The 25,474-nt window shown below is 32.4% G+C and overlaps 1 protein-coding gene across 2 annotated transcripts in view; it reads left to right on the forward strand.

Annotated features, from left to right (window-relative positions):
• The window catches only part of rho-5 (rhomboid-5), a 128,988-nt gene that overhangs the window by 80,587 nt on the left and 22,927 nt on the right, over window positions 1-25,474 (forward strand). For both annotated transcript variants that reach the window (XM_018458842.1, XM_018458843.1), the window contains exons 7-9: window positions 14,726-15,055; window positions 16,971-17,157; window positions 17,917-18,006. In XM_018458842.1, the coding sequence (XP_018314344.1) occupies window positions 14,726-15,055; window positions 16,971-17,157; window positions 17,917-18,006 (607 nt within the window). The remainder of the gene's footprint in view (window positions 1-14,725; window positions 15,056-16,970; window positions 17,158-17,916; window positions 18,007-25,474) is intronic.

Here is a 25,474-nt window from a genome sequence, read left to right on the forward strand (position 1 = left end):
AAGTGTCGAACAATGTAAAGCCTTCTCATGCTGATTCTCGATGCTCATTTTTATCATCAAAATAAGTGAATAAGTCATATGATCAAAATTATTACTGGATAATAAAAAATCAACCAATCAGAATCCTTCCTTTATTCCTATTTCTTGGAAAAGAAAAATTTTGATTGGTTGATTCTCTTATGCATTATGCATTATGCGTCATACAGAAGTTCGTGCTGCGGCCATTACAGTGTTGAATTTTAAGCGTCAAGGCCATGACACATAGAAAAACTTAAAACGTCACAGCAGAAACCGTGAGACCATAACGTGAGCAGTAGCGAATCCAACATATTGTTGATTTTCTTACTGCTTAAGTCTTACGTTTTAAATTTTGTAATGTGCCAAAGCCTTCAAGTATCATAAGTCCTACGTCAGCGTTAATCGAGTTCAGTTGTCCCGTCCAGGCAAGTCCAATGTGCTTCCGGTAATTAGTAGTGATCTGTCCCGCAGTAATTTTTCTAAATTATAAATCATGTCATTGACAAATAAATATTAGACATGATTAAAAGTACATAAAAAAATATAGGAGATAATGAAGAATTTAAACAAATTTTAGTAGCACTTTTCATCGATAAATTAGAAAAAACAATTAGAAAAAAGAATAATTATCAAAAGGACAATATTAGGTACTGATTTTTAAAAACGTTATAGTCATGTATCTTGCTCTACCATGCAATATTTTTTGTTACTCTAAAAGAAATTCTACACTCATATACTCCACACACACTTACACACTCACGTTTGTACAATTTCATAATTCTATACACATCCCATTTATATTTTATGACATCTCATTTATATTTTATACGATAACTGATTAATAATCAATATTTAAATTGAAAACTTAACGATAATTATATTTGTCAAAGTGTTGTACAATCGATTTTAGACTCAAAGTTACGGAACATTTATTTTTTTAGGACACTATTTATAAAAATATATCAATACTGGCTTGAAGAGAAATAGAGATGATAATGTGACTTGCCACAAAAGTAGATTTAAAAAATTTTGTTTAAAAAACAGTATTCGATTGTCAAATTAACAAAAAATATCATATTGCGGAATATATGCAAATGTATAATATATGTCTCGCTTTTTCGCCGTCTTTCTTTTACGTACGAAAACACACTTGCATCATACATGCACGCATACTCTTGCACTTCTCAATCTCTTTTTTTTGCTCCTCTTCTCTTCTTTCTCACACACAAACACACGCACGCACGTTCTTTTTCACTCTCTCAGAACATGCATACACGCATGTACGCATGCGCTCTCTCTCTCTCTCTCTCATTAAATTTGTATATCTGCATTTTATTCTATTTTAACATTGTACATTAATTTTTATAATAAATTAACTTTAATATGAATTTTTTTAAACAATTTTTTCATTTATAAAAATTCTTTTTCTTAATATATTATATCTAATGTAAATGCGTAGTACGAATGTCATAATTAGAGCCCGGAAGTTCGGGCGTGATCCCGTGTCGCACGCGAAGCACCACTGCATGCGGGTGAGTCGAACGCTTGCTGAAATGAGATAGCGCTCGAGGAGACTCGACGACGTCATCCTAGTCATAATATATGCGACAGTAAAGGAGTTGCCAATTTAATAATGTTGTCAATATAATATATTATTGAACATGATGTTAAATATGGAGTAAAATAACGATCTTTAAATAATAACTTGTTTATTTTTGAAAGAATTAAAATCTATATAAGATTTATATTCTATTAAAATTTAAAAAATTTACAAATGCAGTGAGATCTCTAATAAAATCTTTTTAAAATAAGCAAAATTATATGCGAAGTATATAAAGAAAAAATTTAATATTATATTCTTAAAAGATTAATTATTTAAAAATATATATGAAATCAATCAAATTAGCCAAGTATTTCATTAAAAATCTCCAAAAAAGATCTCGAGAAAGCTTATATATGTGAAAAACTTATTTAAAAAATTCACTATTCAAAGATGGATGTAACATCAGTCAATTTAATTTAGCAAAATATTATATAAAGTGTAGCAATAGTTTTACACTTCCACAATAATCAACAGGATCATAGCAAAATAAAAACTTGGCGTGCCCATTATACATATATTATTAATATTATTAATAATTTATAAATGTACATATATTTAAGAATACAACTAATACGCCGCCAAGTGCCCTGATGTGCTAGTAATTTGACTTGCGGCATCATTTTCGACAACCACCCCCTGTCTGGTTAAAATAATTTAAAGAATACATTTTTTTGTAAACTATATAGTAGTGTGTTAACTTCTGAAATAATGGAGAAACCTCACCAGTCTTTATTGTATTTCACGTCACTAAAGAGAGAGAGAGAGATCCTCATAAATATTTTTAAAAAGTTTTTTCAAGTTTCACAAATTTTCTTTACAACTTTTCCTTCACATGTAAGGCTATCCAATACTGTCAAGCCCTCTGCGAGATCGAACACTAATCAAACTCGCAACCATATCCTTTCCACGTAATTAGAGATTTTAAAATCTTCGTTGTTCGGAGAAAAAAAAGATGAAAAAATTGTTTTTCAAAATCGGCATCAAGAATATTTCTGGAACAAGCCCTTCGTCTCTTCACAGCTCGCTGGTCGAGCGAATACTGACATTACTGACTATTAGTATATCCGAGGCAAGCATCCAAATATCGAACGGTTCTGCTAGCGCGACGTCGGGGACGGCTGAAGTCGACGCGAGCGCATGCGGAACGGACTCTAGGTCAGGTCACGCGGGTCAATTGCCGGGGTCGTTAACACCGCGAGAGACTGGCTTTATACAGAGGTGCGCGCTTGTTCCTGCACGTGTGTTGGGTCCGCACGCAGCTGTCTCGTTGCCAAATGCGCACAGGAAACCGGTAGTTTCGGACGGGCCTTAAGGAATCTGCTCACCTGTTTTGAGGTTTCTATCAGTAAAAAACCGAGAAGTTTTTTTATTAACCGCGTGTGCTCATTCACCCGATTTGTACCCGGTTTCCTTCTTTACTTTATTTAGGCTTCAGCGGGGATTTTCATGATATAGCTTTGACCATAAGTACAAAGCACCCTCAATTTATTGTATTTTCTTAGAAAGGCGGTAACAAAAACCAAAGGAATATTAATAAAATATTATAATTGTTATAAAAATAAATATTATTTTTCAATAAAATTTTTTCATTTTATTTTCATTAAATATACAACGTTTACGTCAATTTGTGTAGCGCTTTATACTTAAAGCCAAGGCGGTATAAACAAACAATATTGCAACATCTGCATACGATGATAAATCTGCACGTTGATAAATAAGACTCTAAACGTAATGAGCCAAATGCACTGCGATAAATAAATGAAACTGTAAATATATAAATACATGTTTCCAAAATAAAAGAAAATATGTTCTCCTCGTCTTCTATGTCTCTAGACAATTTGTACATGTATTATAATTTCTCTATAAATACAAATTTCTAAAGCTTAAATTACAACGGTTTACAGTAACAATAATAGATTATAAAGCTTCAAAACATAATATCGTAGCTATCTTTTACGATTATGATGGTTTATTATTTTAAATAGAAGAGGGCAATATTTTAGAGGATGAAGACGATATTCCGATCTCATATCACTGGTTCATTTCAACAAACTCCTAATTATAAGATAAAAACAATTGATGTATCGCAAATAGAATTTATAACTATACTTTAACGATAAATCATATTTTAATGTATCTTTGTACAATCATTTTCAGAGAAATATCATTATCATGTAACAAGATGGCGCGCATGTATGGTGCGACTTTTATTTTCGTGACTGCGAAACTTTTGCGCACGCTCTTTCAACGCCGTTAATATCTAGTTTCAATTTTCGGGACTGAATTATATTGCTTTTTTATCCCTATGTGCTGATGATAAAATGCCTATCATAACTCAAGAAGAATTTTTTTCGCGACCGTTAATTTTTACTCAGGCGATCGAACATCCTTACTCGACTATAATTGGCAAGATCAACAGTGATACGAATTCAATCAGTCTCTTTCGTTATATTTAGAACCCGTAATAAAACATTAATGTATTTTAAAGCTATTTTTATAAAGATTTAAAAAAAACTGAATTCAAAAAGTCATTCTTTATAAAAAATTTGAATTCGTGTAATTCTTTTTTTAAATTTAACGTTTAAAATCGTTCAATTTAATTTTAGGAAATTACAGTTCTTGTTGAAGATTTTCTGATCATAAATTTGTAAAATTTAATTAATAAAGAAATCTTTTCTGATAAATATTTGTACATTTTTTCGAGGATATGAAAATTTTTTCATAAAAACAATGTATTTCATATGGAAAATCTCCAATAAATAACAGTAATCAACAAAAAATATCCAATAAAATATTATTATGTAAATATAAAATAATGTATCTTATGTAATTATAAAATAATATATCTTTAAAATGGATATACTTTTTTATTAACACTTTGCAAAAATATTTTTTCAATCAATACATAACCTAAATATCGACAAAGATATGAAATATGCCCAGAGAACACACATGTCGGAAAGACATCCAAAAGACGTCTTAAACTAGACGTCTTGAGGACTTTTCCAAAAGTCGTCTTTCCGACTTTATCAAAAATGCGTTTTTTGCGGCTAGTTTAAAAGACGTCTTGAAGATGTCTGAAAAGAAACGTTTTGAGGACTTTTCCAAAAGTCATCTTTCAGACGTCTCTCTGACGTTTTAATTTATGTACATATATTATCGACTGCAAATTTTATTTATAATATCGAGTGCATGGTCAATCTGAATATGTCTGAATGTAATACGTAACCTATAAAAAGTATTGGATATCAATTAATTTGGCATTCCAATATTTTATTGTATTATATTATAATTATAGTGTTCTACAACTACATAATTATGCGAAGCTGTCCGGAAACGTGTTGACAAGAGGAAGAGTACGAAGCAGCAGTTGGAATTACTTGATAAATCGGTATGAATGGATATCACTTAATATATATTTTCAATAACGATATATTATTTGTCACAATTATAGATCGTTATTGAAAATATGTATTAAGTATGATATCATTCACATACCGATTTATCAAGTAATTCTAACTTCTGCTTCGTATACTTCCTCTTGTCAACGTGTTTTCGTATGAGTAATTTTTATTTTTATTTTTTAGACGTCTGAAGCAAGTCTTAAGGATAATGTCTGTAAGACGTCATAAAGATAATTCTATAAAACGTCATAAGTCTGTAAGACGTCTTAAGGATAATGTCTTTAGGACGTCATAAATCAACGCATAAGACATCTTAAAAACGTCATATAGATGTCATTTTTGGAAGTATCAGAATTTTAGGACGTCTTTATGATGTCTTATAAGACGTCTCAGTGTTCTCTGGGCGATTTTTTTAAATCCTTTGAGAATAGAAGTTTTCTAACAAAGTAACTTTACCGAAAATTTCTAAAAGCCTAAGGGTTTTCGGAGTCTCTGAATGGAATTCTGGCAAAGATTCTGGCCTCGGAATTCTAAAATTCAAAATGGTACTTAATATGGCGAACCAAATTTTAAAAAATAATCTGATTATCGTGAAACTCGGTTTTAGGAAATTGCTGAATTTTAATGTAAAAAAATTCAATAATGCGATAACCTCCAATGAAAAAGGAACTTGTGTGACAGAAAGCTTATCTGAACAAATCACGAAAAAGTTTCTACGTCATATAAAAGCTTCTATACCCACACTCTTCAGTTCTTGCTCATGTATAACTTCGAATAGAGTCCTAAATTATGAGCAGAGTTTGAAAGTTGATGCGCTTAACCATCAAATTATTTTTTCTGTTCGCCATTTTGCATTTTTTATTTTGACATCAGATTCGAATAAGTTTAATTAAATTAAGTTAAATTTCATGAAAACTGAACGAGCAGTTTACAGAATAAAAGGGGATCGCCCTAAAAGAGGTTACCTATTCATATAAAGAATTAATATATCATATAATCATCGAAAGTTCAAATTTAAAAATTGAATACACGTGAAACTGAAATTGTAATAAAGTTTTGCATTGTTCAGACTTTCCAGACGTTGTGAATCTGATCGATTGTTCGGCGAGGCGAGTCTGATGAACTCGTGAAGTGACTCTGATTAAGTGGCACCATTAGAGGGTGGTACTCGAAAAACGAACATAATCATTAGTAACCGAAGCAGTTTCCGGCACTCCCTCTAATAACCACTTCGCACGCGATCGTAATTATTATTTGCGGCTTATATCGGTTCACTTTCAACGCGGAATCGGCTTATCAATCGAAATGGTAGCGCATCGCCATTCTAAAATTGGAACAACCAATACTATTACCTTGTTCAAAAACTCACAAACATGTAAAACACATGTTTGTGATTTTTCGAACAATAATATTGTTGTTGCAATTTTAGAATGGTTCTACGCTACCATTTCGATTGATAAGCTGATGTATATGTGTAACATGTTCCGTCAGACTAAAATTTTTTGTACTATTTTCTGTTCACTGGTCAAATTACATTATTAAAAAAGATAAAAAGAAAAACAGACATGCATAGAGATAGAGATAGATAAAATGTTCATATAATAAAATGTTATTATTCTAGTAGGACGAATCATTTAAGAATAAGTATACAAAGAAAAATAAAAAGCAACAATAATATAATAAAAGTAAGAGAGAGAGAGAGAGAAATTGTTTAAGTAATAACATTTCGGCTTATAGACTTAGGTTTTGTTTCACACACAAGTATAGACAATATTATATAATATACTTTCGTACAATTATAGATAAAGGAAATACACACATTCTAATATGATTTTAAGATATAGATATGTTAAAGTAACGTCTGTGTGTATCCCTTAAAGCTGTCTTAATGAAACCAAGGTAAATTCTAAAATTTCAAAGTTTTCGAGGAAGAAAAAGAGGGAAAAGAAGAAAGAGAGAAAGTGCTTTCTTAATGAAGGGAACCATCAGGATTGCACTATCGTGAAGACATTAATATTGTAATCTAGTTCATAAAAATTCCGCATGCGTAATTACGGAGGTAGATTCGTTTACACTCGTGCTTACCTTTATGCATCATGCGATTGCAGTATCGTTTTACGCAGTGCGGTTATTACTGCAGCTATACGGGATGCAATTTTAATTCGCACGCTGCATCACGATTAAGAACTATCAGAAAGTGACGTTGAAGCAAGAGTTAATGAGAAAAGGATAGAAACTTTATTCCTCAGTACATTTCGTTCGGGACTTATATTATCCTAAAGCATGTCAAGGAAATAAATGAGACGATCAAAGTTACGTGCAACGCTTTGCCTTTTAAAAAAAATTACGTTAGAATGCACCTTATGTTTTTTAACTCGAAAATTATTTTTTAACTGATTAACGATAATACGACAGATGCAGAATCATAAAAATAAAAAATACGAAATAGAAAATGAATATGATATGAATTTAGATTGACGAGTGATGAGAATAAACCTAATTAATACAAGAATTCCCATATTCGATTAAAGCGGATCTTAGTGCTTAAATATTTCTTGTGTGAATTATATATATATATATATATCTCTGATTTTGTAAAATGCGCGTGTCGAAATTTTTTTCGGTCTTGAAACCATCAGGAGTAAAATCACAGTAGTAATATCATTTTATTAAATTGACAAATAATTTAACAATTTCTTTATGCTAATAAGCACATCTTTTATAAGAGTATTAATAATCAGATGTTAATGAGAATCTTAAACTTTCATTAGAAAAGACTTCTTCATTTTCATTTCTTAGCTTAGTTAATAAATATCAGCGTATATAACAAATGGAGATCGAGGTCAAATAGGTCATTATCATCTTCTAGTTTAGTTAACAAACTATACCAGTGTATAATTTCATTTTTATCCGATCTCCTTTTGTTAAATATTAAGTTATAAACAAATAGAGATCAAGATCGAATAAATCGCTTTGTTATTACCATTTCCTAGCTTAATTAACAAATAGAGATCGATAACGAATAAATCGCATTGTCATTATCATTTCTTAGCTTAGTTCTTGACCATTTCCCAATTTTCATAATCGAGATATTAATTTCTAAAGCGCCGAATATCCGCCATTGGCGCGCGGGGAATGGGAACTGCTTGGCAAGCGCCCCGCACCGCGCACATTGCCGCTAGCCTCTAAACGTCATTGATTTTTCCAGTTAATTAATGGATTTGTAGTCAGCGTGTCTTAAAGAGCACGTTCAGGTGACATTTCGATAAAAATTCGATTACTGTAACCTTACATATAAAACTGCATATCAAGGGCGCCATTTTAGATCCCCTATTTCCATAATTTGCCATTTTTAATAACAGATTGGTTGGTAAACTTAAAACCTTTAAGTAATTAAATTACTTAAACCAATTATTACCAATTATCATAAGAAACTTTTGCAATATATTTGATTCATGATAGGTTCTAGCGTGGTATACGAAAATTACGACTTACGAAAGGAAACATGATATAACATTAAAAAATCTAGTTTCTCGGTATTTCTGGGATATAAAACTTTTTTTACTATTTCATGTGGATCTGGAACAACAACTTTTACTAAGATTCCGCAGAGATGCCAAAAATTGGACTTTTTTAACATTCTCCTTTATACTTGTAAATGAGAATTTATTAAAAAATGATTAGTGTCAAAGGAATAAGTTTTCTAATGAAAGTGCATTTAATGAATGATATCGAAAAAAATATAACTATATACGTAAAAATATAATGCATAAATTGACAATATAACTATCCAGATTCACGATATTTATTTATGAAGTAGCATTAACGAAAAAAAATTAATTTATTAACAAAAATACGCCACTTTTAACGCAGAGAATATATCTTGTGATAAGTGCGAAACATACAGAGTCATATTAATCTTGCTTATAGAATTTCTTTCGGGAGCCTTCATCCGCGATATTGTTGCGCTAAAGCTCTTCGATTACTGTTATTATGGAGATAAATAGATAAAAAGAACAATATATATATATACACATATATATAATTGTAAAAAAATCTTTCTTCATTCATGCGAACAACGAATGGTAGCTCGGATGGCTGGTTAGAATAAACGGTTAGTATGGCAAGCATCAACGCACACGCTGCGTGTGAAAGTGGCGGCACCTAAAGCGGGTCGTGCGGAAAAAATCGACCTCTGTCATTACACGATTAATTAACGGATGTATTGTATAATAAGCAGTGAGTGTAACGTGTGGTAAGCGAAGGGTAGGTACGCGAGACGAAATCTCGAAATAAAACAAATCACTGATGCAGTTGTTTTGCAATCACAGTCGCGGGCTATTAGTCATTGTAATAAACGAGGAGGCTCAGAAACGATAATTAACCCTTTCGTTCTGGTATAAATGTTCGCGAGTGTGCTTTCTCTGTACGAGGAAATTTGCCGCGATTTTATCGGGGAATTTGTCCATTTTTTAGACAATTGCATATATGTGCAGTCTTATAAAATAAACTTCTCATTGTTAACGAAAAATTGTTTTCTATATTTTATTATTTTTATGATACATTTATCTACATTAATGAAAGAAATTTAATCTAGCTCGTTACGTGAATGCCGATATAATCTAGAACCCACAGGTCTTCACATGAATGTCGACTATAGTCGGCCCTAAGATTGAAAGAGTTAAAGGCAACGGTTTAATGCGCGGTGACAAGAATACAGGAGGTGGGGGAGGGAGAGGAGGGTTTGAAGAATGTCAATCTCGTTGGCGTAGGTGGATGGAAAAAGTGATGTAAAAGTTGCAGGAAGGAGGCCACACCCTCCTAAGGTCGACGGTTGGCGGTGATGTGGTGGCGAGAAGGGAGGATGGAGAGGCGGGAGGGGGAGAGTAATATCTCGCGTTGTAAAATCCACCCACGTGAAAAACAACCGGGGCACATCGCTATACCATTTACTGCCTGATAGGTGGTAGCGTGCTTTAAGCTCTGTCTTTTCTCCGCGAATGACATAGGTGGTCAGTCCCTCTCCTCCTTCCCCCTGCTCTGCTATTTCATTCTCCCTCCATCCGTTCTCTCCCGGTCCTCTTTTCGCGCTCAATTTCTCTCTGTCTCCCTTCTCAGTTCGTAGCAATTTCTTCCAACTCATTTCTAGACGCGTCATGGTTTCTGCTAACATCCAACAGTCTCTATCGGATCGTTTGAATCTGTCTCTCCGCAGTCTGACACGGTGTCTTCTTCGTTACAGTTATTCCACGAGATCTTTCTCAAATCCATTTCTCTCTCGAGTTACTTCCAGATCTCTTTCAGTTTCATCTAGACTCTGTTAATTTCTCTTTTCAATCCTCATAGTACAATTGTCCCAGTCTTTTCCTAATTTATTTCCTAGTTTCATCTGCTTCCCTTATTTATTTTAGACTTCATTTAGTTCATTTAATTTATTGTAGTTCTTTTTACTACTTCCTACGTGAAATCAATATTGACTTTTATCATCCCATGATTTCAATTCGGGTGATTTTTGTTATCTGTCTTTGTTAAATTCCTGTTCGATTTTCTCACTATTATCCCAATCTCTCTCACTGTCCGATCGTAGGCATTGACATCTAATAAATCCTATCGTGGTATAGAGTGTCCAAATAGAAATTTCCTACATGACTATTATAGAAAAACGGTGTATGGCTAAGCGACATTGAAGATTATTCAAAAGTAGGGTACTTGTACTGTTCTGCTTGAATTACACAAATTCACTGCTTTAAAAACAAATTCTCTGCTTCACAAACATAAATTCTTTGCATTAACAGTGAATTTGTGTTTTTAAAGCAGTGAATTTATATTTTTAAAGTAATGAATTTGTGTTTTTAGAGTAGTGAATTTGTGTTTGTGAAGCAGAGAATTTATTTTTAAAGCAGTGAATTTGTGTAATTAAAGCATAACGTATTTCTAATATATTTTATACATAAATTCTTTTGATGAAATTTTTAGCAAATTTTTAGTTCTAAACTTTGTTATAATACATTAATTCTATTGATATATAATAAGATTTCTCAAATAAATTTTTGTTTTAAGGAGTAGTTAAAATTTAATTAAAATTTAGTTTAATTTTATAATTAAATATAGCTGCATCCACAACAGAAATATAAATGGCTTTTTATAGAGTGTTATAATTGTTCTGAAACATCTTGCACATTTGCTCTCATTTATTGTAGATGTTTGTTTATCTGGCATGCAATTTATCATCGACCTATGCATTTATCCGCGCGGTCGCGTCTTATCAAATCGAAACGGGCTAATGAAATTGGACGGGAGACGGGCGTCGCGACACCCTTAATTTCCGGCCGGGGTGCGGCGCACGATGGCGAAATAAGCGGAAACGAGACATTGTATTTATGTTAAAACTTAAATGCTCATCTTAAGTGCCAACCGAGTGCAAGCCAAAGCATCGCGTTGCCTCACGGCCACGACTCTTCCGGTCGGAATATTTCTATGATGAAAACTTCCTTCATGTTGGCCGGAAAATTTCCAAAATAACATAGAAATTATTAGCAGACGTCACGTATAGCGAATGGGGAACACTAAAATAGAGACTTCCTGATTCTCTTCGATATTTTATCGCATTTATTAGTTTACGGGCTAATTTATTTAAATGTTAGTTAGAGAATGACAAAAATATTATTTTCCACAAAAATATAACTTATACAGCACAAAACATTGAAAAGAACATTGCTGAGACGTTGCAATGTTGAATGTTGAATGTTTGAAATGTGTGAATGTTTTTCCAATGTTGAATCTGTATTGATTGTTCTATATTGATCATTAATGTTGGTGAAATTAAAAAGTTACTCATCCTAGAGCTCTATATATAAAAGAGTAGCGCAAAGGTTTGCCATGTTTGCTCTAGTAACCATATGATATTAAAGAATTACTAACATAAGTGTTTATTGGATGATAGACCATGAGGCAAAAAATAGCAATCAAAATCGAAATAGTTAATAGGAAAATTGTCGGTATTTAGTTCAGATACAAGGATTGCGCTACTCTTACAATCTAGAATTCTAGCTCATCCAAGTATGCAGTATGCGGCACTGCCACTAGATGGACGCAGTAGAGTTATATATCTCATAAATGAAAAAGCATTATACAAGATAGAATAAAAAATACAACATTATAAGATTCTTCATCCGTGCTCTAATTAAATAAGTTCTTGAAGACGACTGTGAAGAGCTTCAAAAAATGAAAAGAAATATATTTTGAAAATATTTTGTTTAGTTGTGAAATTTATTGTGCGAAATATCGTGCGAAAATTATTTTAGAGACTTGTGATGTTTTTGGAAATTAAAAATTGAATATAAGTCTAAATGTTCTTGAATATCGAATTGCAATATTTGCAATACATAAATTCAATGGACATTGAATTGTTTTTGCAACGTCTTTTCAACGTTTCTGAAATTTGATTCAACATTTGTGTAAAAACTTAAACTCTTTAAGTTTCACATTTATTTCGTAACTACGTATCTTTCTGATTAAGTTGACTTCCAAAAAGAATTTAATTTCAGCAATGGAAGCATTTGGGATAAGATGTGTCAAAAAGTCAAATATTGATGATGAACTTTTAGTAGTTAGTCTTGCGGCGTAGCATTCTTTCTGTAAATTTGGCTTAGGCGCATCCTTTCTCTATTTGTCATCATGTTTTCGCTTGAGCAAGGATCTGAAAATTAATCGTCATCTTATCTTTTCTTTGTTGAGAAAATGAACATCCATTTATTATTTCAAATATTTGCCGCTCACTGTGGCTTATTAATATTTTAATCGGTTTCCATAAAATCCATTTTGAGTTGCCGTGGTCGAGTAAAAATTCACAAATTTTCCAAGAAAATTACTAACATGGCATATTGTGTCCGTTGCAAAGGGGTGGCAGCGCATCTAAAAAGAGACGGCTCGCCATTAATTAGCCTTGATGTGCACGATATTGACTCACCTCCTTCCTTTTTACTTGAGATTCTGCACTTCGCCTAAATGAATGCAGGGTTGCAGCTGCCGCTGCGAGAAAAATGTGGCGTCACGAAAATTCCTGGCGTAGTTTTCTTTATTATTTGTACAAGTATAAATCATCCTTGGTTCAAACCGCGTCTTATACCGTGTGCGTATATTTCCGAGATATTTTTTCGCTTACCACGCGTAAATAGAAATCTACTAATTTATTATTACTACAATAATGTGTGATTTATTGCTTATAATGTAATTAATAAGCGTTAGTGAACAAATTAGCATTCTTCTGTAGAAGTAAAGAAGCTGTACCTAAACAATGTCAGAAATAGATTACCAACTTTACGTTAAGATTAAGAAATGACAAAGGATATTTCGTCTCAAGTTCCGTATCAGGTTTTATAAAGCTACTTTATTTTTGGTGGAGGTAAAATATGCCTAATCGATTAAACAGGCATCAACCTTTTAACTAAAACCGTTTTTACCAGTACGTGTAAACGTAGTCATAGGTTTTGGAATCAATTTTTATGCACGGTATGTAGGGGAGTCAGCGATCTAATGATAGTTATAAATATCTATGTCCATAACTTCGCTAATTAGGCTGCCCATACAGTACCGATTGTTACGGAAAATTTTCAGAAATGTTCAGTGAATTTGTTTTAGAGCAAAGAATTTGTTTTAAAACAGTAAATTTGTGTTTTTAAAGCAATAAATTCGTGTTTCAGAACAGATAATTTATTTTTAAAGCAGTTAATAATATCTATTACAATAAAAAATACCAACAACGCATGCGCACGTAGCCATATAGCATGAAAATGTGACCGCAGCGTATGCTCGCATCGCAGTATTTCGTGGCTGTGACAGATTTCCTAACTTGAATAGTCGTCAACTTTAACTTAGGTTGCGTTCCGTTTCACGCATGATTCGCATGATGCATCTTTTATCCTTGTTATTCATTGAATGTTAAACAAGGATGCATTATGCACATCATGCATGAAACGGAACGTAGTCTTAAAATATTTCGGTTCAAGAAACATAACGACACTTTTTTCTTGTCAAATCTTTATTTTTACACGAAAACGCATCAATTCGGTGTATTTTTATCAAAATTTTAGGTGAGCAGGCTCTTAACATTTACCCTGAGGTTAATTGTAATGATCTTACAAAACCCTAGCATGTTCTAGCGATACAGTACTTCTAATCTCAAACCGATGTTGTCAAAATTTATATGAATATATTTGAAACCACTTTAAAAAAAAAAAAGACATGCGCATAACTTGAAAAAGCGAATTTTAGACTTAATAAAATGAAAATACGATTAAAAGCAGTTTATTTGAAAGTTTAAAGCAAAAAGATATAAAATCATAAATTTACACTTACGTGACTTGTCTGAGCACAGTATATATAACCTCTGTTACGATTGTTATATGCAGCACACGCGTAATTGATGGTATGAGGCAGACGCAGGCTTCGATACCGACTGTTTTTGTTCTTCGTATGATCATCTTGTCTCTTATCATTTAAAAGATATAGGCATAATTGTTATAACTTACTTCCGTTGCAACTGGTCCCAATCGTCCCTACACATATCAAGTGATCTTTTTTCTCAAAAATCTTTTATTCTATCAATATTTACTGCTATCTGATAGGAATAATCTCTTCCTTTGCAGTAATTTTTTTTATAAATCCCACACGGGAATAACACTTCTCTTCACGTTTTTAGGCAACCATCACCGAGTTCTGGCACGACCGGCACCTCGACGATATCGTCGACGACCGGCGAAGGAGACACAGCACAGAGCATTGGAATGTACCCAGTGAGCGTCGCGACGTCGTCAGCGGTGACAACGGCGACGCCGGTAACGACAGCGTCGGCGACCGTGCCGCTGGCCACGTCCGGTGTCGCCGCTGTAAGTTCTGGTATCGCCAGAAGCGTTTCCGCGCCGAACGCACCGCGGCCGATCGTCCAGATTAGCAGCTCTTCGGCGAGTGCCTCGGCAGTGCAACGGCCAAGGCTGAAGAGGAATCAAAGCCGCACCGAGGCTATCCGGAAGTGAGTACAAGTCGATAGCGCAATTGTGACAAGATCTTATTTTCCAGAATTTCTTAATTCATTTATCTTCTTACTAATCTATTTTTTAATTAATCATTTTTTGAAAAAAATTGAATGTTGAAATATAAAAATTGCAACAACACGAGAGTGATTCACACAGTGTAAAGTATATGTTTTTTAGGTAATTATTGCGAAAAGATTAAATCTCATCAATGACTTTTTTATATAATTAAAGTCGATATAATGCTGAGTCACACACACTTTCGAATCACGTGGTGGATTTTTTCTAGTTTCTGAAATATGACACTTTAAAGTATTGAATTTTTATTCTCGTTACGTTTACTTTTCATGCGAAGCAAGAACCACCCCACCTCTCCCTTGTCTAGCGAGCGCACGACTTTCCACGCGAAGCGAGGTCTACCTCTTCCCCTCCTCCCCCTACATAGAAAGGCGTATGACTTTCCACGCGAAGTAAGATAGGGTGAAAGTATGCGAATAAACACAGTATAAAAAATTGAATCTAATACAGGGGAGGAAGTGAAGTGGTTTAGAGAATTTGTGTTTTAAAGCAGAGAATTTATCTGCTTTCATTTTAAGAAGAAAGGAAAAGTTAGACATATACGCTTATATTGTCAACTTTATTTGTTAATAAATTTTTTAACGAATAACGACCGCCAACTAAAACCTACTGGAAGTTACTCAAGGTCATGACCTTGACAACAAGGTCAAGGTCAAGCCGTCGAGGTTTAACCTTTTCTCACTAATTACCGTACATTTTTTAAAATATCAAAATATTAAAGTATCAACCATTGAGAAATTGATTTGATCGAATCAAACAAAATTTTTTGATTGACCGATTTTATTGATTGAATTTATAATATGTTTGTATTAACAAAAAAATTGTGATATAAGAAACAAGTAAAATGTTACAACACAATTTTTTGGTTATATGGGTTTGTTTGTGTCAACAAAAATAATAGTATGACAAATGCATTCATCTTACTGTTTTTCAAACAAATATATTTGTTGTTGAGTGCGCTAACAATACGGAACACCGTCACTGAGACACAGAGCTAAGCATTCACTTCTAATTGTAAGAAAAATACGATGCGGCTCATTATAAATACTACACCCGCGTAAGGCTCGACAGTATCGAATGATACCTTCTCTCTCATGTGTTAAAATTTTCTTTCAGACCTGCATTAGAATTCTTCAAGTTAGCGGTTTCTTATTTTAGAAATTCTTCCTAGGAAGAATTCTTCTGGGGGGAATTCTCCTCATTTCTTCCTGGGAATAAATATTCGTTTAAGTTAATAAAAGATAATTTATCGATATATTTCTCACTGGGAACATTCACTTGAATTAATAAAAGATGATTTATTTGACAATTCTGGCAAATAAGATGTTTTTTAAAATAGAAACGTTATGTATTATTTTATTTCAAACAGTAGATATAAAAAAAATTATATGTATTGTTATATAACAATTATTTATTCCAAATTGTTTTGATTCTGATTTATTTTACGAGTAATTATATATCATATTTTACGAGAATATTAATGTTTCTATAATTAATTAATAAATAGAAATAAATAAATAAATAAAGGTTGCTTTACATAACCGCGATTATTATGTTATATGCGCCATTTATACATATACGAGTGATACTTGTTCCCGACAGCGCTCCCTTATTTAAATAAGTATAACAACCAATTTTATAACAATAACATTTTAATTTAAAGTGATGTTTTATGGCAAATAAGTAAATTATAAAAGAAAACGTATTTGGCTTCTTTTTTTATGTTATTTATATATGAGCAACGTGGCAGTCAATATAATCGATAAAGACAATTTGCATTTAAAATAACATGTACGTGAATTTGATTGGTGTACAATATCTTTTCAAATTTTACAGCTATATTAGACGCGAAACAGCGCAGTTCTTCGGGGTCGATGAGGAATCGGAAGCCTTGGAGAAGCAGAGATGGCTGGATCGACGACGACGTATGGCGTCGAGGAAATACGGCGCACTCGTACCGGAACACAGGCCGCCGGATCCGGACATCACTCGGGATGTACCGGACACTACCGAGACACCGGAAGTAAGTGCATTGTACCATGAGAATATACATTCTGTCACGATTATAATAGTATGAGCGATTGTCATCGATAATAATCGAGAGTTTGACTGCATCAGCAGATTAAATCATGGCAAAATTTGAAAATTTTTAAATAAATTAATCTGATAAAGATGTATTCTCTAAACTTTTAACAGTAAAAATTTCACTCCAAACAAAAATAAATATCAAAATCATTATTTCCAAAGTTTTCAATCGTTTGGAGTTAATTGGTTTACTCTTATTGGAGTGGGCTATTTCACTCGATTAATTAAAGTGAATAGGTTAGCAGTCACTCTGGGTGCGTTCCAATAATACAAACGTTCGCAACGTTTGTATTATTTTATCTTTGTTGTCAGTTAAATGTTAAACAAGGAATATTTATTAAGGTAGTACTAGCATAAAATGATTTTCTTACAAATATATGCCAGTGGACGAAGCTCGCCCCGATGACTTTGACTTTGACATATGTTATCAAGGTGACTCTAAGTCAGGCCTATTCAATTTGCGTTTTGGCTCCGGAGTTCAAATTGGATAGGCCTGCTCTAAGTGATCTTCAACAGGTTTTCAGCCGTCGTTCGAGCGACGACTAAAATCTGTTGGAGTCACTCAGAGTTATGACCTTGACAAATATATCAAGGTCAAAATTATCAGGGCAGGTTCTCTCCATCGGCATATTTACCAACAAGGAAATTAGGGATTTCAGAAAATTGTGATAAAAAATATGTTTCTAAATATTTCTAGGGTGTCACTCTCAGACGATGGCAACAACCAGTGCGGAGGAAAGATTCTGTAGCGAGGATGACGCTGTCAGGTCTTCATTACATCGTCGAGGTGAGTTATTGTCCCATTTGCAACTTTTCAGTCTTAACTGTGATGAAATCTGCTTTAATAATTTTCTATTTTTACGAAACATTATAAATTCCTGTTTTGTTAAATTATTTATTACAACGCTTTGTAAAATTGTTATTTGTCCAATTAATTGTTATGCTAATTAAGAAAAACAGAAATGTATTAATTAATTCTTAAATTTGTTAAACATTATTACATTGAACTTTTAATTAAGTATTGTTTAATTGGAAAAGTTAACGCATAGTGTATTTAGGACCTAAAATATTAAATTTCGATTAATTCGCCAGCCTATTCTCTTGTATGATTTTCTCTTTGTGGAACTTTATCTTTATCGCGTCGAGAAATTGCCGGTCTCGATAAAAAGATACTAAATAAACGTATAATAAACATACATATACATACATATATATAAGTAGATAATAATATACATAAATCCATGGATTTATTAGGATCACGGGTCGAATGCAGTCGCGCGACAAAATTAACCGGCTGGGTGTAAACCGCCTTCGTCGAATTACATTACATTAACCCTAAAGTTTAGATTAGCCAAAGTAGAGTAATATTCCAGTCATAAAAGTGGAGCGACCCGCACGCCTGTCGCCCCATTACGTAACTTCGGTTTTAGTTTACGCCAGAAGGGCTTATTTCCGCTCGCGCCAACTTTGCGCTCCCCCCTCCCCCCTTCCAAACTAAAACGAAATTTCATCTTCGAATTATCCAGGTGTTTCACCACTCGCAATTATTTTACAAATATTATGCTATATCATAATTGTTTATGGAAGAAAGTAAATAAATATTCCTGTAAATTTAATATATTTATAATCAATTATTTTTTTTAAATCATTATGTAAGAAACACGATGATAAAATAATTTATAATATTTATGTTAATGTTGCTAAATCGTGACAGTTAAGGGGAGGACTTGCAGTTGCAAAATTGAAAGTACCTCCGATTTTTGTATTTTTTCTCATCACTAGTTTAACATATTTCATAATATCTTTATTTTCATGATATTTCTGTTTTTTCACAGTTACATTTGGATTAATGGTTTCTTCTAAATTTTCTGTTCGAATTTTAATTATGAAAAAGTTAGTTTTTGCAATTTTAATTACTCATAGCTTTTGATGAAATTATAATTTTTTAAAAGTGAATGGTTAAATGATAAAGTCCAGTAAAACGAATTTAACAAATTTATAAACATCGGTTCAGCCTGTCAAGATGGAAAAAAATGTTTCATATATAATTATATACAGGGTGTTCCATTTTAAACAATGCATTAAGATTTCTTGAAAACTATGATAGATATGAAAAAATGTTTCAAACAAAAGTTGTATAGTTCGGAGGGGGACATAAGAAGGTACCATTGATTTGATCTTGGGTGGCGTCGTTAAAGCCAGGTCAAGATCACATCGATTTTTTTAAATGGACCCCCCTATTTTTCATTACATATTCTTGTAGCTTACCTCGAGAGCTTTTGAAAATACTATAATAAAATATTTTTTCATTAAGTATTTTTCGAGTTATAAGGCTCGAAAGTTACAATACAGCCGGCATTAGCATTACGCAAGTTGTCCGACCGACGGCTAAAATTTCTTGAATGTTGTTCAGGATCATGTTCTGGATAATATTTGTCAAGATCAAGGTCATTGGAGATTATTCCCCTTATTTTTGTTTTTGCACTAAAAACTCATTTTTATATACGTAGAAATTAAAATAAAAGGTACAGCCGTTCGGTGTTGCATCGGGCGGCCCTCCGGGGAGGACGCCGCCGTCCGGGTATACCGCTCTCTCCAGAGGATCCTTCGTCACCACTATTTTGAGGGGGGGCACCGGGAGGCGCTCCCCCCGCGCGGTTTCTAATCTTAATATTGTTTATGTATTTATGGTTTTCAATGCGTATTCTCTATACATATTGATTATTACAAAGAATATTGTTAAAGCCTCGGTGGTCGAACGGTGAGGACGACTGCACAGGAGATCCAAGTTTAAATCTCAGCCAAGTTAATATTTTTCGTAATAAATTCTTTAAGGTTTATGATACCAGCAGCATCACAGTAAATTAAATTTGGGGGTATTATTAATATTGCAGATGGATTGTGTGGAAAGTAATCGGCGCGCAATCATATTTCTGAGATAAATTTATTTAAAATACATATTAATAATACATATTTTTTAATGTATTAATAATACATATTAAAAATACATATTAATACATATAAATACAGATTAATCCAGCATATTTTACGAAATTGTTTTGTTTTTGAGATATTTTTATTTATTTTCTTATTTAGAGGACACCTTATATATTTTTTTTTGCGAACATTATAATTTAATTGTTCTTAAAATCCTGACGTGATACATAAATTTAGAGATCAAATTTATTTTTAGCATTAAAAATCTACATGAAATATCAATTTCATTTCCAATATAAAAACAATTTTTTTGTAGACTTGTGTTATTAATCCAGCGATTACATTCTCTCTTCAATTCGGTACGAGTGGAAGTATTTCATAATCACAAGGTATATACAAAAACTATTTTATATAATTTAAAACACGCAAAAAAAGCAATCTAAAAAATAATAAATTGAAATTTTATCTATTTTCAAGTATACTTTTCCATTAAGGGGCTTTTAATTTTTTATTGCACAAAAAAGGATATTTTTTTTACAAAAAAATGTTTTTTTTAACTACGCAGTGAATTAATTTTGCGTTACGTACGTTTATTCTATATATTTTGAACAATATGTAAAATAAAATTGTTAAAAAATATTAATTTATTTAAAAGATATAAAATAATTGTTTATAAATTAAACGTAGAATATAATTTCTCCACGATGATAAGAAGTACGATATTTATGTATTTCGATATTTATACGACCAAAATCGTAAAATATATCCGTTCTTAAAATTAACTGTTAATAAAAATATTTTATAATTGATGAATGAGAAATAGATAAAAAAAATACTTTATTGCAATACAAACATAAAACAATAACAATAAATTGAATCGTTCTGATATCGTTTTCCGCCGACACTTGAACAATGCATTGCCAATTATCTCGAAATATGTTCGAATTTACACTTTTTCGGCCTTTCGATTGGCTATTTGAATTCATCGAGCAGCATCTGCATATGCATGCATTGTACGATGTATTCTCCCCGCAGACTATGCGCGGACAGTTGGTCGGCCATATTTCAAAACTTACCACTTAACTTGAACTAGTCGGACAACGACTGGAGCATGTATCACAGGAAAGTGTGTGCCTTCCTTTCATGTACATGATGACCCAGTAAAATACTTCACGCGCGACCCAGAAAGCGTTGTCGCGGTCGAAGTCAATTCTAAGTCGAGCGAAAAATTCACGGTCGCTTGTAATCATTTTTATACATTAAGACACGCCATCCCGAGCATTTTAAGCTTTCATCGCGAATTATTTTGACCCTTCGGCATCGATGAAAATATCCGTTTCGCAATCATAATTTGATGAACAATTTGTGCGCAATAATTGAAATTATATTATTATCTAGTAATTAACAACAAATATAACTAATAACAATAATTAATTTAAACTTAAGGGAATGCTGGAGTGACCAAATTGTCGACATATTGCAGATCGATAAAAATCTCCGAATTTACTGAACGGAATCAAAAATCCTTTTACAAGATTAAAGTAGACGCAAAATTAGGAGAGGTATTGCAGTGAACTTTATATTAAAATCGAACAAAGTTAGAAACTTATTTTTCAACTCGTAGAGCTGTCACCTGACGATATATCGTTAATACAAAAGTTTTATAGCTCGTATGGACAAAACGACAGTGCAGCACCCTTTGGATTATGTAAACGAACAATACTGAGCTTATGAAACTAAGATTAAAAGTTTAAAAAACAAAATTTATATTGATTTACAAATTACATGTGTATGAATGCTGAACGAAGACTCAGAATGATAAACAAAGCTGTAATTGTGTTTAGCAGTAGGTGCTCAATCTTGCAAGAGATGATGTTGCAATATATTTAATCTAAGGACAGATGTATGCGTTTGAGTGAGACAAAACGATAATGTAAGAAATGAATTAAAGATGTCATTATTACGACTTTTTTTTATTTGGAATTTAAAAAATCTGTACTATCGACATCGGTCGAGTTCGGCCGTCATTCCAGCATCCCCTTAAACTTACTGGAAAAGATTACGTTTAAAGAACGTGCATTCAAGTAAGTTATGACGTCACAAATGAGAATTATCTGAGAATCGGAAGTAAATGGAAAGCAACTAGTGTATTAATACTGAAGAACAATAAATATTCGTTGATAATTACGTCAATTATAAGTGTGGCACTGATTCTACACTTTTGGAGAGTAGATGTAGAATATTGCGTATATATGTACACGAAATAACATGATTCATGTACAATTTTTTCAAAATTACATACATGATGACTTTTTTAAATTTTATTTGGGATTAAACGATATAATGTATATAGTTTGCACAATTAAATAAATCTTGATTTTTAGACGTCTACAATTATACATCTTTTTTTTAACCGTTTTTTTTCTTGATTAATGCGAAATACCGTTGCGATCTGTTAAATATGTTTTTCGTTGTTACTTTGCATTACATTGCACACTGAACGTTTTAAACGAGCGGAACGATTGAATGATTTCCGCCGATAATCCCGCATTGTCCGGCATCCGATTTTTCTCCGATACCATGGAATTATTGCATGTGAGTGCTGAACACAAAGCGGCGAAAGTGAGGTCCGAAAAACGATACGAATTAATTTTGCCGCGATCAGTTCCGCGCGATCAAATCACAATTCTGCGATTCTGGTTGGAATTGTGTTCTAGCAATAACGAAATTTATTAAGCGGAACACGGAAAAGAAATGTTTCTGGTTTACAGCTAATTCTAATTAGCTGAAATTGCATTAGCTACATGTAGCTATGAATTTGCTAATACATACAAAGGATTTGCTGCTGTAGCTAATATATGAACGTGATAGCAAAATATGCATGTCTGTTACAGATCGATTTATTTAGCAGTATGAAGTTAGTTGTCACAGTTATCAGATATGTCCATGTAAAAGAAAATCTCTACCATAGTTAAATATGGTTTGCTGAAACTGTACTTGCTACCAAATTGTCTGTTACACAGAAAACATTTGCTGCAATGATCAATACATCGACATAATATTATAGCAAAATGCTTGTCTGTTATAATGATAATATTTAGGCCTCACAGCTAATGGAAATTAGACCTCGCAGATACGATTTATTAAGTGTCCATATAAAGCTACTGAATTTGATCATAATATTGTAAGAATCGACAGAAAGAAAAGACTATGAACTGCAGAAATGTTTTTTATTTTTACATTCTTCTAGAAGAAATACAAAATTAATATGAAATACATTTTACTTTTACTTATACGAAATAAATTCAAATAATGTTCAATCATCATCTGATGAGTTTTCGTAAGATTTTTTAACATAAATATGTTGTAATTAAAACACATTATTGTCGTAACACATCATTTTCGTTAAGTCTCTGGTAAAAATCTCATCAATGATTTTTAATCATTTATGTCCTTTTTCCAGATTTAGATTATATTATTTTTACCATCACAGGACAATCAAAACATGTTCATATTTAACTAATATAAGCAACATCAATTTCTTGTTTATTTGCGCTAAGCTCCGGAAAAAGGGCCTAAGTAAAATTGTGTCTTTATTCCGCCAATCTCTTCAATTGTTCCATTAGCTTATATTTTTTATAGTAATAATAATAATGATATTTAGAAATAAAATATTTAACGTCTGAACACTGTTTGAGAAAAATGTTTTGATTAAACCAACAAAATGTAGCAACAAGATTGGCACTTTGATTATCATAACTAGAAATTCTGTTTAGTCTCGCCAATCCTTGTTGGTTTAAGCAAAACATTTTTCTCAGTAAAAATTAAAGAATTAATGTAACATTTTTTATCAAGTTCCTTGCTCGTGTTAGTCCTTTTATACTCCATCTTAATATATATTCTGTTAAAAACATCCGCATTATAATCATAGATAGAAAAGTTTATAATGCAAAAAGCTGCATCTCACTTTATGTGCGTATAAAAGATCAATCGAGCAAAAATAGCGATCGTTAAAACTCATCCAAAAACGTGGCTGCAATATTGCGCTCTGATTAAAATAATGCCGATTTTAATAATGGAATTTATTAGATTTCTGCTAATAAATTGCACTGCTGTCTTCTTATTACGCGCTACGCTCCCCCACGCTCGGACGATATAAATTTTAATAAAAAACTCACGCGTGCGCCGCGCCGTCATTAATTACGTCCCTTCAGCGGGATGCATAAAAAGCGAGTAAAGCGAGTTACGAGGGTAATCTACTTCCTTCGTTATGCCGCCCTAAGATTTAAAACACTTCGTTACGTGCGTCAGACGCGACGTATCTCTCTCTTCTTTCTTGTATTCCATCTTTTTTTTAATTTCGCGGAAATAGCGGATTGCGCGCATTGTCGCATTCATGCGGGAGGCAAATAAGAGAATCCTACCTCCTCGCGCGACAGAACGAAAAGTAAAATGATTACCTTATCCTTGATTCTGAAGGTTTAGTTATGTAATTTGTGCAGATTTTTCTTTTATACTTACAAAAGCGGTTCGGCAACTCGGAAAATTTCTAAAAATCTGAAACTTCACAGAAATAAAGTATTTATAGACTTAATTATACAGTAATTCTTTATTTCGACTAAGAAACAGTTTCAAGGATGAAAATACTTCTTCAAAGAAAATCTGACTTTTCATATTTCTATTGATAGAAATTTCTATTATAATAGAAAGCTCTGAGAAATTCTGTACGAAATTTTGAAAAAATATTAAATGCAAAATTTACCGTTTTTCATGATCTATAATAACGTAATAAGAAATATAGAAACATTTTTTAACGTTCTTCTACTAGTATTTTAATCCTTTGTTGAATATTTTAAAAACATATTTTGCTAAATCTTACAAGGAAAGGCCCCCAACTCGGAAATTTAAAAAATTATAAATCTTTGACAATAAATAGAGGATACCCTGACATGTAATAAATAATTTTTTTTGCTGTCCGAATTCACCCTAAAGAGGTAAAATCAATCTTTGAAGATTGCCCTATTTCTAGTTTTTATTTTATTTATCAACAAAAAGAAATAGGACAGAATTCCAAGGAAAAAATTTATTTTTTTAAATAAGATTTATTGTTTAGGAAATTTATTAATTACTTAATTACATGAACAATTCAAAACGAAATACAAATGAAGAATGAACGTATCGTAACGTATAACAAAAGATAGCAATAATAACGTCCCACTTGAAATGAACTTGTTCCAGTTTTTCTATACGTATTTTGTATATCACATAAAAACAACTAACTAACTGTAAATCTGATTAAGTGCAACACGTATTAATGT

This window comes from Mycetomoellerius zeteki, unplaced genomic scaffold (assembly GCF_001594055.1).
Source record: "Mycetomoellerius zeteki isolate Tzet28-1 unplaced genomic scaffold, Tzet1.0 scaffold79, whole genome shotgun sequence".
In the NCBI taxonomy this organism is placed as follows: domain Eukaryota; kingdom Metazoa; phylum Arthropoda; class Insecta; order Hymenoptera; family Formicidae; genus Mycetomoellerius; species Mycetomoellerius zeteki.